Source organism: Chiloscyllium plagiosum, unplaced genomic scaffold (assembly GCF_037043375.1).
Source record: "Chiloscyllium plagiosum isolate Xiang-an unplaced genomic scaffold, Cpla_swu_hap1 HiC_scaffold_9, whole genome shotgun sequence".
Lineage (NCBI taxonomy): Eukaryota > Metazoa > Chordata > Chondrichthyes > Orectolobiformes > Hemiscylliidae > Chiloscyllium > Chiloscyllium plagiosum.
Window position 1 is genome coordinate 98934652 of NW_028270147.1, and position 14448 is coordinate 98949099.

Sequence of the window (14448 nt, forward strand, 5' to 3'; positions counted from 1 at the left end):
CACACACACACAGACACCTATAGGCAACACTGAGTAACACTCACACTCAGAGAGTCAGGCAGCATTGAGTAACACACACACTCAGAGAGTCAGGCAGCACTGAGTAACACACACACTCCATGCTGCCTGTAGGTGTCTCTCTGAATAACATACCCACACTCAGAGTGACACCTACAGGCAGCATTATGTGATAAACCTGCACTCAGAGGGACACGCAGCCTGCAGTGTCAGTGATTGACCGAAGATCACTTCAGGTACAACACAGCATGCAGCAAAGAGTGCAGAGTGCAATCCCAGCACCTGAGACTGGACCACAGAGTGAAGAGGGAATGCCTAAGATTGTAATTATTGAGTCCTAACAGCTTTCTGTTTCTCGGTAAAAACAAGGACTGCAGATGCTGGAAACCAGAGTCTAGATCAGAGTGGTGCTGGAAAAGCACAGCAGGTCAGGCAGCATCCGAGGAGCAGGAAAATCAACGTTTCGGGCAAAAGCCCTTCATCAGGAATACAGGCAGGGTGCCTGCAGAGTGGAGAGATAAATGAGAGGGGTTTGGGGAGAAAGTAGCATAGAGTACAATAGGTGAATGGTGGTGGGGATAGGGGTGAGAGGTCAGAGAGGAGGGTGGAGGAAGGTAGCAAAGAGTACAATAGGTGAATGGAGGTGGGGATGGAGGTGATAGGTCAGAGAGGATGGTGGAGTGGATAGGTGGAAAGGAAGATAAGCAGGTAGGACAGGTCATGAGGATGGTGCTGAGCTGGAAGGTTGGAGCTGGGGTGAGGTGGGGGAAGGGGAAATGAGGAAACTGATGAAATCCACATTGGTGCCATGGGATTGAAGTGTTCCGAGGCGGAAGATGAGGCGTTCTTCCTCCAGGCATCGGGTGGTGTGGGAGCGGTGGTGGAGGAGACCTAGGACCTGCATGTCCTGCGCGGAGTGGGAGGGGGAGTTGAAATGTTGGGCCACAGGGCAGTGGGGATGATTGGTGTGGTTGTCCCGCTCTTCAAGAGGAGACCACATCGGGTGCAATAAATGATATTGGTGGTTGTGCTGGTAAAAATTTGATGGATGTGGAAGGCTCTTTTGAGGTCTTAGATGGAGGTAAGGGAGGAGGTGTGGGCAGAGGTTTTGCAATTCCTGTGGTGGCAGGGGAGGGTGCCAGGAAGGGAGGGTGGGTTGTTGGGGGGCGTGGACCTGACCAGGTAGTCACGGAGGGAACGGTCTTTGCGGAAAGCAGGAATGGGTGGGGAGGGAAATATATCCCTGGTGGTGGAGTCCGTTTGGAAGTGGCTGAAATGTCGTCAGATGTTGTGGTTTATGCGAAGGTTGGTAGGGTGGAAGGTGAGCACCAGAGGGGTTCTGTCCTTGTTACGGTTGGAGGGGTTGGGGTTTGAGAGCAGAGGGGTGGGATGTGGACGAGATGCGTTGGAGTGCATCTTTGACCACATGGAAGGGAAATTGCGGTCTCTAAAGAAGGAGACCATCTGGTGTGTTCTGTGGTGGAACTGGTCCTTCTGGGAGCAAATATGGCGGAGGCGGAGGAATTGGGAATACGGGATGGCATTTTTGCAAGAGGTAGGTTGGGAAGAGGTGGAATCCTCGGTGTCGGTGGGTTTGTAAAAAATGTCAGTGTCAAGTTGGTCATCATTAATGGAGATGGAGAGGTCCAGGAAGGGGAGGGAGGTGTCAGAGATGGTTCAGATTGTCATTAATGGAGATCTGTTTGGAATCTTGTAACCTCCAATGATTCCAGATCAAAGGGATCGTTTGAAAGTGATTGATGATTGGCTGTCAGTATCCTCTACAACGGATGTGTCATTGATTGACAGGCCAAGTAGCCAATTGTGACAATGCCATGCTGAAATGCAGCCAATCAGCTGAATGGAGTGGTCAATCTCCAAAGCACACAGAGACAGAGACTGAATCTTCTTCATCTTTATTCCCTTTTCCAGATTGACATGGACAGAAAACAGACTGCAATTAACAGCCCAGACAGAGGAAGCTACACAAATTCACAGCCACATTAGAGCTTGAGGAAAACACTTGTGGAGGTTTTCTCAATAACATGAGAATCCTGTCCCTTCAAACAGTGATAAAACCTTAAATTAGAACTGGCAGCTGAGCAGGAAGGAGATCTGGTTTACTGAAGCAGAGACTTCTGAGGTTCACATTGTTTTGTACAGCTGACAGTCTTCAGCAACTTCGAGAGGTTTTACTTGACATCATAAGTCATCATTGCCCCAATCAAACACTCCCAGGACCGGGTCAGCATGAGGTTTGATACAGAGTAAAGCTTGTTTTTGATGATTTCAATGTGCCTGCCTTAACCCTTGAACTTCAGATGTGTCTTCGAGCCAATCCCAAGAAGGAAGAGAGTTGAAATTCAGTGCTGACAATGACCTTTGTCCTGCCAGCTCAGCCCTGTTCTATTTAAAGTTGTGTCTCCTCTGGGGACTGTCTTGAACACTCTACACACATTCTGATCTCCTGATGCTCTTGCTGAGGGGAGAGGGGAGGGTCACATGGGTGAGGGCACAGGAGAAGCGAGCGTTGGACTCCCAGTCAGACCCAGAGAGGGTCAGCAGGCTGCTAACACTGTAGGTGCTGTCTGAAGCTCGCAGGTAGTTGCTGGTCTGAACCCCGTCCGAAATGACTGCACCGTCCTTCTTCCACTGCACCTCCAGATCATCGGGATAGAAGTGATTGGCAAGGCACACCAGGGTGGCAGTGCCCTTGGCATTGACCTGCTCCGGGGAGGGGGGCAGCAGGGTCAGCTTGGGCTGAGAGTTCTCACGGCCTGAAAGACAAGCAAAACAATTTTAGTCCCTGCTATTTGAAGGGATTTTAATTCTCTGAACATATACTGGCAAAACAATCCATTTGAACATTTATAGCCAATACCTAACAAACCCCATAAATAAACAGGCATTGTTTAAATTGCTTCTTGGGATGTGAGCATCACTGGCAGGATCAACATTTATTGCCCATCCCTAATCACCCAGAGGGTAGTTTCGAGTCAACCACATTGCTGTGGGTCTGGAGTCACATGGTAAGGATGGCAGTTTCCTTCCCTAAAGGACATTAAGGAATCAGATGGCTTTTTCCTGACAATCAACAATTGTTTCATGGTCGTCATTAGACACTTAATTGCAGATTTTTTTTATTGAATTCAAATTCCACCATCTGCTGTGGCAGGATTCTAACCCTGGTCCCCAGAACATTAATCTGGATCTCCGGATGAACAGCTCAGCAATAGTACCATTAAATCATCACCTCCTTTATCTTATTTTTAGTTGAGCGTGAAAGCAAGAAGTTTGTTTCTGAACAGGGTGATTAGGAAAAGCACAACTGAAAGACTCCCAGTTCATCCCAAAAAAGATTAGTTCCTTGAAAGTGGAGTTGCCGGTAAGTAGAGGGGTGTCAAAGCCATTTGGCATGCTTTCCTTTATTGGGCAATGCATTGAGTATTGGAGTTAGGAGCTGTTGCACCTGTACAGGACATTAGTTTGGCCCCTTTTGGAATACTGTGTGGAATTCTGGCCTCCCTGCTGTAGGAAAAATGCTGGGAACCTTAAAATGGTTCAGAAAAGATTTCCAAGGATGTTGCCAAGTTGGAGGGTTGGAGCGATCGGGAGAGGCTGAATAGGCTGAGGCTATTTTCCCTGGATCGCTGGAGGCTGAAGGATGACTATATCGAGGTTTCTAACATCATGGGGGGCATTGATCAAGTGAAACAAGAAGATATTTTGGTCAGAGTGAAGGAGTCCAGAACTAGAGGGCATAGATGGAAAGTATCAGGAGAACGATTTAAATGGGAACTAAGGCAAAACTTATTCCTACTGAGAGTGGTACATTTTTGGAATGAGCTGCCAGAGGAAGTGGTGGAGGCTGGTATGATAACATTTAAAAGGCATTTGGATGGGTATATGAATAGGAAGGGTTTAGAAGGATATGGGTTAAATGCTGACAAATGGGACTAGATTAATTTAGGTTATCTGGTCGGATAAGTTGGACAGAAGGGTCTGTTTCTGTGGTGTATATCTCTCTGACTCTATGACTCTATGTCTCTGTGGCTGGCATGGATAAGTCAGATCGAAGAGTCTGTTTCTGTGCTGTACATCTCCATGACTCTAATTGTTTTTCAATCAAGCCCTCAGCACCTCAGGCTCTCCCAAAGACATTTACATTTTGTTTGAAAACCAGTCAATTTTGCAATTTCAGGAATGGGGCAGACAATTTCTACACAGCAAGATCCCACTGGAAGCAATGAGATCAAAGAACATTCTTCATGATTTTGGTTCAAGGATAAATATCGTCCTGAACTCAACCCAAAGAGAAAATAATTTGGTTCAGTTGGATGGAAAATGAGAAAATGGAGGGTAAAGGAGAAGGTAGGATTACTGGTTAGTGATGGGATTGATTGTGACCAGAAAATAAAAGGAAGGGACAGAATTTTTGAATATCAAAGGGATCATAAAAGTGCAGGGAAAATCAATTGTAGATCAAACTTAAAGACTTTGTGTCTAAACGCACGGAGCAAATCGAGTAAGGTAGAAAAATGATGTCACAAATCAAGGTAAATTGAGTTTCCAAGGAATTTAAACTTGTTAAAGTGGAGGAGGGCTCAGGAGAGATTATTCAAGATTCTAGAAGATGTAAAAGGACAGAGAGTGTGGAAAGGATCAGGTATCGAACGTAAAGCACAGCAGATAAGGGGACAATGATATGAAGGAGGGCAGTCAATGCAGGACTGAGGGAGTTGTACTTTAATGCACACAGTATACACAATGAGCTTGTAGTGCAGATTGAAACTGGCAGGTACGATGTTGTGGGTATCACAGAGACATGGCTGTAAGGGGTTCCAGGCTGGGAACTAAATATCCAAGGATACATGTCCTATCAAAAGGACAGGCAGATGAGCAGAGGGGCAAGAGTTGCCTTGTTCGTAAGAAATGCCTTTAAATCAATAGCAAGAAGTGATACAGTCAGAAGGTGTAGAATCTGTGTGGGTAGAGTTGAGGAACCCAAGAAATAAAGAATCTGATGCAAGTTATGTTCAGGTCTCCAAGCAGTAACCAGGGTGTGGGGAAGGAAATCAATCAGGAGACAGAAAAGGGTAAAAACAATGACTGCAGATGCTGGAAACCAGATTCTCGATTAGAGTGGTGCTGGATTGGCGCAGCACTTCAGGTAGCATCCAACGAACAGTAAAATCAACGTTTCGGGCAAAAGCCCTTCATCAGGAATAGAGGCAGACAGCCTGAAGGGTGGAGAGAAAAGTGAGAGGAGGGTGGGGGTGGGGAGAAAGTAGCATAGAGTTCAATAGTTGAGTACAATAGGGGTGGGAGGGTGGAGTGGATAGGTGGAAAAGAAGATAGGCAGGTAGGACAAGTTATGGTGACAGTGCTGAGCTGGAAGTTTGAAACTGGAGACAGAAAAGCCAAATACAAAATGTTATGGCAGACTTCAATGGATAGGTAAACTGGGTAGTGCATCACAACAAAAGGATTTCATGGAATGTCTATGAGATTGTTTTTGAAACAGCTTGTGGTTGATCATTTGGAACAGGCAGTTTTGGATTCAGTGATGTGTAAGGAGGTAAACTTGATTAGTGAGCTGAAGATGAAAGTATCCCTCTGGATAAGTGACCATAATATGTTAGAATTCCCCCTGTAGTTTGAGAGGGAGAAGGTGCAATCAGATGGATCAGTATTTCAATTGAGTAAAGGTAAGTACAAAGACATGAGGAAGGAGCTGACCAGAGTTGAGTGGAAGGGGAGCCGAGCAGGTAAGATGGTGGGGCAGCAAACAGCAGAGTTTCTGGGGGTAATTCAGGAAGCAGAGTAGGAATTCCTCCTGAAAAAGAAGAAACAGACTAAGGGGAGGACAAGGCAACCATGGCTGATGAGGGAGGTCAAGGACAGCATAAAAGCAAAAGGAAAAGGTATACAATGTGGTGGAAAATAGTGGGAAGCCAGAGGATTAGGAAGTCTTTAAAAACCTGTAGAGGAAAACTAAAAAAAAACATTCAGGGGACAGAAGGTGAAATGTGGGGGAAAGCGAACAAGTAATATAAAAGAAGATTGCAAGAGTTTCATCAGATATATAAAAATGAAGAGGGAGGCAGAAATAGACATTGGAAAAAGAATAATAGGAAAATGAAGAAAAAGGAATTGAATCCATACATTACATCAGTCTGCACAATGGAAAACACCAGCAGTGTCCCAGTACTTCAAGACTGTCAGGGGAAGCTGAAAGGTCTTAATGTGGATAACTCACCCAGACTGGATGAACTACACCAGTATGTTCTGAAGGAGATCACTGAGGAGATTATGGGGACATTGGTGATGATCTTTCAGGAATCAATGGAGTCAGGGTGTGGAGGTATTTTCTAAATAAGGAAAGCCTTTGGAGATCTAAAGCACAAACCTCATTCAGGTTTCTCTTAAGGTTAACAGACAGGTCCAGTTTGTGCTTGGGAAGGCAAATGAAATGTTAGCATTCATTTCAATATGGCTAGAATACAAGGGCAGAGATGTACTGCTGAGGCTGTATAAGGCTCTGGTCAGACTGAATTTGGAATATTGTGAGCAGATTTGGGACCCATATTCTATGAAACAATGTGCTGGCATTGAAGGGGTTTATAAGAATGATCCTGGGGATGAAGGGCTTGTCATATGAGGCGTGTTTGAGGACTCTGGGTCTGTACTCAATGGCGTTTAGAAGGATGAGGAGGGATCTTATTGAAATTTGCAGAATACTGATAGGCCTGGATAGAGTCGATGGGGAGAAGATGTTTCCAAAAACAGGAGAGACTAGGTAACCAAGGCAAAGCCTCAGAATGAAGGGCCGACCCTTTAAATTAGATTAGATTAGATTACAGTGTGGAAACAGGCCCTTCGGCCCAACAAGTCCACACCGACCCGCCGAAGCGCAACCCACCCATACCCCTACATTTACCCCTTACCTAACACTATGGGCAATTTAGCATGGCCAATTCACCTAACCTGCACATCTTTGGACTGTTGGAGGAAACCGGAGCACCCGGAGGAAACCCACACAGACACAGGGAGAATATGCAAACTCCACACAGTCAGTCGCCTGAGGCGGGAATTGAACCCGGGTCTCCGGCGCTGTGAGGCAACAGTGCTAACCACTGTGCCACCGTGCCGCCCACACGGCACGGTGAGATGAGATGAGGAGGAATTTCTTCAGCCAGAGGATGGGGATTCTGTGGAACTCATTGTTACAGAGGGCAGTGGAGGCCAAGTCACTGAGTGTATTTAAGACAGAGATAGATAGGTTCATGATTGTCAAGGGGATGGAAAGTTCCTGTGGAGTAGGCAGGAGCATGGGGGTGAGAAGCATATCTGCCAAGATCAAATGGCAGAGCAGATTCCATGGGCTGAATGGGTGATTTCTGCTCCTGTTTCTTAAAGCCTTCTGGACAGTTTCCCCAAACCCCTGGAACACTGAACCCACTGGACTGTGAGCCCTGCTATAGCTGTTTGTCATCAGAACTCTGCAAAGAGATAATCCAAGAGTGGAAAGAGTATGCATCCATGTGGGAACTTCAGAATGTTTCCCCGCTCCTGGAATACCATTAGTACATGAAGTGTGGTCAGTGATAGCAGTTGGAGCTCCAGGGTTCGGAGCTTGAGCAGCAGCTGGTGTCAGTGCAGAGCATCCGTGAGGCTGAGAGCTCCATGGAGAGCACGTTCTAGATGTGGTCACTCTGCAGCTACAGAGTATGCAGGGAGAGAGGGAATGGGGAGCAGCAGACAGTCCAACAGGACCAGGCAGCTAGTACAGAAATCCCCTGAGTGCATCCCACTCTACAACCAGTTCAGAATCCTGATGAGAATGATGGTTCATCTGGGGAGTGCAGCCAGAGGCAAGTCCATGGCACCACGGGAGGCTCAGCTGTACAGGGGGGCACAAGGAAGACTGGAAGAGCGATAGTGAGAGGAGATTCGAGAGTGAGGGCAATCGATAGGTGTTTCTGCAGCTGCAGATGGGAATCCAGGATGGTGTGTCTCCCTGGTGCCAGGGTCAAGGATGTAACTGACCGTCTGCAGAGCACCCTGAGGGGAGACGAGGAACAGGCAGCATTAGTGGTCCTCATTGGTCCTAGTGACAAAAGGAGAAAAGTGGTCTTGCAGTCAGAAGTTCGGGAGCTTCAGAGGGAATTAGCAGCAGGAACTCAAAATAGGAGTCGCCGGATTATTCCCAGTGTCCCATGCAGGTGAGAATAGAATCAGGAGGTGAACACAGGTGACTGTGGGGCTGGAAAGAGGATCCATGAGGGAGGGCTTTAGATTCTTGTGAGGTGGTTTACTCGTGCTGTTAGAGAGGGTTTAAACTAACTTGGCAGGACTGTGGGAGCCAGGAGGGAATATCAGAGAGGAACACCAAGGTCCACAGAATCCTCAGTGCAGTCAATAAGTCACCTCCCAGTGGGAAAGATGTGGAGGAATACAAATGCAAGGAATTTACAGAGACCTGCAAATGTGATAGAGTTGTTATAAATGGGCGAGGGCGTCTTTAGTTTCTGAATATAGTTTGGGGTAGCAGCAGTGTAATGGGCAGAGAGGGGCCAGAGTTGGGAGAGTGTATTCAGGTGAATTTTCAGGAGGCATCGGTGGCTCAGTGGTGACTCAGGGGGGCAGCATGGTGGCTCAGTGGTTAGCACTGCAGCCTCACAGTACCAGGGTCCCAGGTTCGATTCCAGCCTTGGATGACTGTCTGTGTGGAGTTTGCACATTCTCCCTGTGTCTGCGTGAGTTTCCTCCGGGTGCTCTGGTTTCCTCCCACAGTCCAAAGATGTGCAGGTCAGGTGAATTGGCTGTGCTAAATTGCCCATAGTGTTAGATGCATTACTGAGAGGGAAATTGGTCTGGGTGGGTTACTCTTCGGAGGATTAGTGGGGAATTGTTGGGCCGAAGGGCCTGTTTCCACACAGTAGAGAATCTAATCTAATCATTGGCTGTGAAAAGGGCTAATTATACAATGGAATCTTGATCAACTGGGCCAGTGGGCTGAGGAATGGCAGATGGAGTTTAATTCAGATAAATGTGAGTGCTGTATTTTGGTAAGACACAAGAGATGGGTGAGATCCCAAACAAATATTTCAGGTCAGTATTTATTGGGGAGAAAGCTAGGGAATTTGGAAAAATAGTGATGTCGTGAAAAGAGATCACACAAATGAGGAGACACAAAAGATCTTAAAACACATAATGGTAGGGAAAACTAGGGAAGATATTGCTGGGCCCCTTGCTGAGATATGTGTATCACTGACAACTATGGGTAAGGTGCTGGAGAACCAGAGAGGTTGGCTAATGTTATGCCATTATTTGAGAAAGACTGTAAGGAAAAGCCAGGGAATTGTAGACCAGTGAGCCTGATGTCAGTGCTGGGTAAGATGTTGGAGTGGATTCTGTGGGATAGGATTTACATTCTTTGGATAATCAATGTGGTTTTATGCATAGGAATTCATGTCTCCTGAATTTGATTGAGGAGGTGACAAAAGAAGATTGATGAAGACAGAACAGTAAACATTGTCTATATGGACTTTAGTAAAGTGTTTGACAAGGTTCCACATGATGGACTGGTTAGTAAGGTTAGACCACATGGGATCCGGGGGAGTGAGCCACTGGGGTAAAAAAATTGGATTGAAGATAGGAGACAGACAGTGATGTTTAAAAGGTTGCTTTTCAGACTGGAGATCTGTGAATAGCTGTGTGCCACAGGCATTGGTGCTGGGTTCACTGCTTTTGTCATTTAAAGAAATGATTTGGATGTGAATGTAAGAGTTACAGTGAGTTTGTAGATGACATCAAAATTGGCGGGACAGTGGATAGTGAAGAAATTCATCTCAGGGTACAGTGGGACCTTGATCAGATAGGGCAATGGGCAGAGGTGTGGCAAATGGAGTTCAGTTTAGTAAATGTGAGATGTTGCATTTTGGAAAGACAAACCGGGGCAGGACGTATACAGTTAATGGGAGGGCCCTGTGGAGTGTTGCTGAACAAAGAGACCGAGGGGTGAAGATGCAGGTGCATTATTCCTTGAAAGTGGGGTCACAGGGAGACAGGTTGATGAAGAAGGTGTTGGGTACACTTGCCTTTATTGGTCACTGCATCGAGTACAGGAGTTGGGACATCATGGAGCAGCTGTATGGGAGATTGGTGAGGCCACTTTGGGAATAATGTGAACAATTCTGATCACGCTGCGATAAGAAGGATGCTGTTAAACTTAAAAAGCTGCAGAAAATATTTACAAAGACATGGCCAGGAATTGGAGGGTTTGAGCGACAGGGAAAGGCTGAAGAAACTGGGACTATTTTTCCTGCAGCATCTAAGGCTGAGGGGTGACCTTATAAATGTTTATAAAATCATGAGGGGCATGGACAGGGTGTATATCCAAGGTCTTTTCCTTGGGAAAGGGATTCCAAAACAAGAGGGTATAGGCTTAAGGTGAGAGGGAAAAGATTCAAAAGGGACCTGAGGGGTAAGTTGTCACACAGAGGGTGGTATGTGTATGGATCGAGCTGCCAGAGAAAGTGTTGGAGGCGGATACAATTACAGCATTTAAAACACATTGGGATGGGTACATAGCTAGGAAGGTTTTCGAGGGATGTAAGTTAAATGCTGGTTAATAGGATGAGGTCAGTTTAGGATATCTGGTTATCATGGACAAGTTGGACTGAAAGGTCTGTTTCCACGTTGTATGACTCCATGACTATGAGGGGCTGGAAAAGCTGAGACTTTTTACTCTGACACGTAAGAGTCTGAGGAGTGAATTATAAACCTTATAGAGGTTTATAAGACCATGAGGGTCATAGATAATGTGAATAATTCAGGAAGGAGGTGACATTTTGTAGAAATGGCAAAAAATATTTCCAAAGATTATTCCAGGGATGAGGAAAATCAGTAATACAGATTGATTGGAGAATTTGGGACTGTCTTCTTTGGAGAAGGCTGAGAGATTTATTTGAGGAATTAAAAGCAGGAGGGGCCTGGATACAGTAAATAGGGAGAAAATGTTCCCAATTGAGAAAGGATTGAGACCGAGAGACCACGGATTGAAAGTAATTGGGAAAAGTAACAAAAGTGAGATTGGGAACAACATGTTCAGCCAGCGAGTGGTTAAGGTGTGGAATGCACTGTCTGAGAGTGTGGTGGAGGCAGCTTCAATTGAAACATTCCGAAGGGAATGAGACTATTATTTGAAAAGGAACAATGTGCAGGGTGACAGGGAGAAGGCAGGAGAATGACACTCAGTGAATTGCTCATTCAGAGAGCCAGTACAAACAGGATGGGTAGAATGGCCTCCGTGTGCGCTGTAACAACTCTGTGATTGTGTGATTGAGCAGAGTTAAAGCTGGGGGAGGTGGGAGCTCGGTGTCTCACTGTGCTGCTGCTGCTGCTGCTGCTGCTGCTGAGGTCAGTGAGATCAGAGACTGGGACAGGGAGCCAGAGCTCACATCAAACTCTGCCCGTGTCTGTCACACTGAGACTGGCAGGAGGCAACTCACTGATTTCACTCCATGCTGCAGGAATGGGACCACAGGCTGCAAATGGACAGAGCTCCTCCACACGGTGAGTAAAACTGACTGACTTATATCTTGCTGCTTAAAGGGGGCAATGGAACTAAAGAAATACAGCTGGACACCCTGTTAGAGACAGTGCTCCTCAATCAACCATTTTATTCACTGCAGCTCCCAATTAACACTTTCAACAATCAGCGTTTGTGTTTTAGAAATTGTCTTTAGAATTTGAAAGGGTTAATAACAGAGGATTGAGGTTTACTTACTCAGTCTGAGTTTGGTTCCTTTACCGAACGTAAACCACAGTGAGAGCTCCCAGTGCAGGGGCTGTACAAAACCTCTGCTCTTTGTTACCCTCCATCACTCTCAACCTCTAATTCTCTCTCTCCCTCTCTCTCTCTCTCTCTTCGATCCTCACTCATGTCTTTTTCTCTCCCTGTCCAGCTGGGCTCGGGCAGTTTGTGAACTTTATTTTTCAATGTTAAATCTTGCAGCTGCTCTTCCCATGTGGCCATGGAGTGTAAGAGGGAAACTTGAGGCCTTCACTGAGTGGTGAACACCACATGGACTGGAGTGTGTTGTGGACAGTGACAATGCCAGCATGGGGTAATTTGTTCAACTTTATTTATATGTGACTGTGGATGTGTCAGTGCAGGAGATGGGACTGTGTGTCAATTATTATACATTTTTTGTAACTCTGGGATATGTCAGTACAGGAGGTGGTGCTGTGCACATTGAGGTTTTTGTATGGCTCTGTATCACCGTGAAGGCCAGCTGTAACGCTGCATACAGTAATAGTCAGCAACATCCTCATTCTGAACGTTGCTGATTGTCAGGGTGAAACTGGTCCCTGATCCACTGCCGGTGAATCGCTTGGAGACTCCTGTGAATCGATTTGTTGCACCATAGATCAGGAGAGAGGGTTTCTGACCTTCTCGCTGCTGGTACCAAGCAAGGTAGCTGCTAATACTTTGACTGGCCGTACAGGTGATGGTTGCAGTCTGGCCCAGTCCCACTGACAGCACCGGGGGAGACTGGGTCATGGTGATGTCCCCACTGATACCTGAGGGGTCAGAGAGAAATACAATGAAGTCAGAACTGTCACAGAAAGAGCCTGTCAAATGAGAGATTGTTGGAGACACTGAGCATTCCTCTGGTATCAGCATTTTACCTTCAATCACAAGTCAGTGGAATTGGAGTGAAATGGTGACCAGCTAAAGATTCAAGGTGGAAGGAGAGAGATTTGTACCTGCGACACAGAATGCCAGGGGCCAGATCAGCTGGATGTGTGAAATCATGGTGTGTGCTCCTGTTCCTGTGCCTGGTTCCTGATAAACTCTCCCTTCACTCGGCTCTGCTTTATAAAGCTGCAGCCTGTGAGAGTCTGACTGGGTGTTCCTCAGTATGTAAATAGCATCAGGCAGAGAGAGCCACATCAGCCCCACACTTCCTCTTCTCTCTCTCTCTCTCTCTCTGTCTGAGAGAGACACTAATCCCATCCTCCAGCTCTTGGCCCATTACCCTGGAGCCTACAGCAACACAAGGGAATATTGAAACACTGCTCCAATGTCACGAGAGTTTGTGACACAACCAGCCTTTCAGGCAGTGAGTTCCAGACTCCCACCACCCTCTGAGTGAAAACATTTCTCCTCAACTCACCTCTCACTCTCTAACTCGACTGGGCCTGGACTCTCTCAAGTTTAGAAGGATGAGAGGGGATCTGATTGAAACATATAAAATTCTAACAGGGCTGGGCAGGGAGGAGGTTTCCCCTGGTTGGGGAGTCTGGAACCAGGGGACCCAGTCTCATGGGGATACGGAGTAGACAATCTGGGACTGAGATGAAGAAACATTTCCTTCCTGTGAGGGTGGTCAATCTGTTGAATTCTGTACCACAGAAGGCTGCGGAGGACAGGGAACTGAATATATTAAAAAAAAGAGATAATTGTTTTGCATTTTAACAGCATGAAGGGAATGGAGAGAAAGGAGGAATATGACTTTGAGAGAGAGAGAGGATCAGCCATGATCAGACTGAATGACAGAGCAGACTCAAAGGGCCAAATGGCCTATTATTGCTCTGGTTACTGGGTGCTCATGCCTTCAATCTCTGTCTCTCATTATTGAGTGCTTTACTCATGTAAAAAGTGCCTTCCTACTCACCCTATCACTGCCCCGAATAATCTTATAGCCCTCTGTCAGGTCCCCTCTCAGCCTTCACTGCTCTAAGGAAAACAACACCAACCTTTCCAACCTTTCCATCCCAGGCAGCATCCTGGTAAATCTCCCCTGTACCATCTCGAGTACAATCATAACCTTCCAGAATGTGGTGACCAGAAACTGTCCGTCTCTCCAGGAGAAAGTGAGGACTGCAGATGCTGGAGATCAGACCTGAAAAATGTGTTGCTGGAAAAGCGCAGCAGGTCAGGCAGCATCCAAGGAGCAGGAGAATCGACGTTTCGGGCATAAGCCTGTCTCTCTCTCTCTCTCTCTCTCTCTCTGTCTCACATCTGCCACTTCTTTCTCTCTCTCTTTTGCCCATTGTTAATTTCTCTCATATTCTCTCTCTCTCTCTCTCACTCACACACTGTCTCATAGCCATTCTCTCCAATTCACTCACACTTCATCACTCCATCTCATAATTTCTACTTCTCCATCTCTCACTGTCTCAGTCACTCGCTCCCTCTCTTGCTTCAATTGAAATCTGTGCCTTTCTATTCCTCCCTCTTTCTCTCTCCTTCCCTCTCTGCCTCCCAATTTACAGTCTCTCTCCCTCCCTCTCTGTCATTCTGTCTTTAACCAGACTCATCGCTCTCTCTCACACACACACACTCAACCCTACCCTCTCTCTCTTTATTCCCTTCATGTTTGATCTCACACCCAGCCTGTCTCTTTCTCTCTCTCC

The 14448-nt window shown here is 46.4% G+C and overlaps 2 gene segments (V, D, J or C); both read right to left on the minus strand.

The window, feature by feature from the left end:
- Positions 1–1917: 1917 nt before the first annotated feature.
- The window catches only part of LOC148149208 (Ig kappa chain V region Mem5-like), a 217912-nt gene continuing 205381 nt past the window's right edge, over positions 1918–14448 (minus strand). The window contains 1 exon segment of the V gene segment in view: positions 1918–2795. Coding sequence covers positions 2467–2795 — 329 coding nt within the window.
- On the minus strand, positions 11843–12873 carry LOC148149209 (immunoglobulin kappa variable 3-11-like). The segment is given in 2 exon segments: positions 11843–12609; positions 12796–12873. Coding segments are annotated over 2 exon segments (354 nt in total).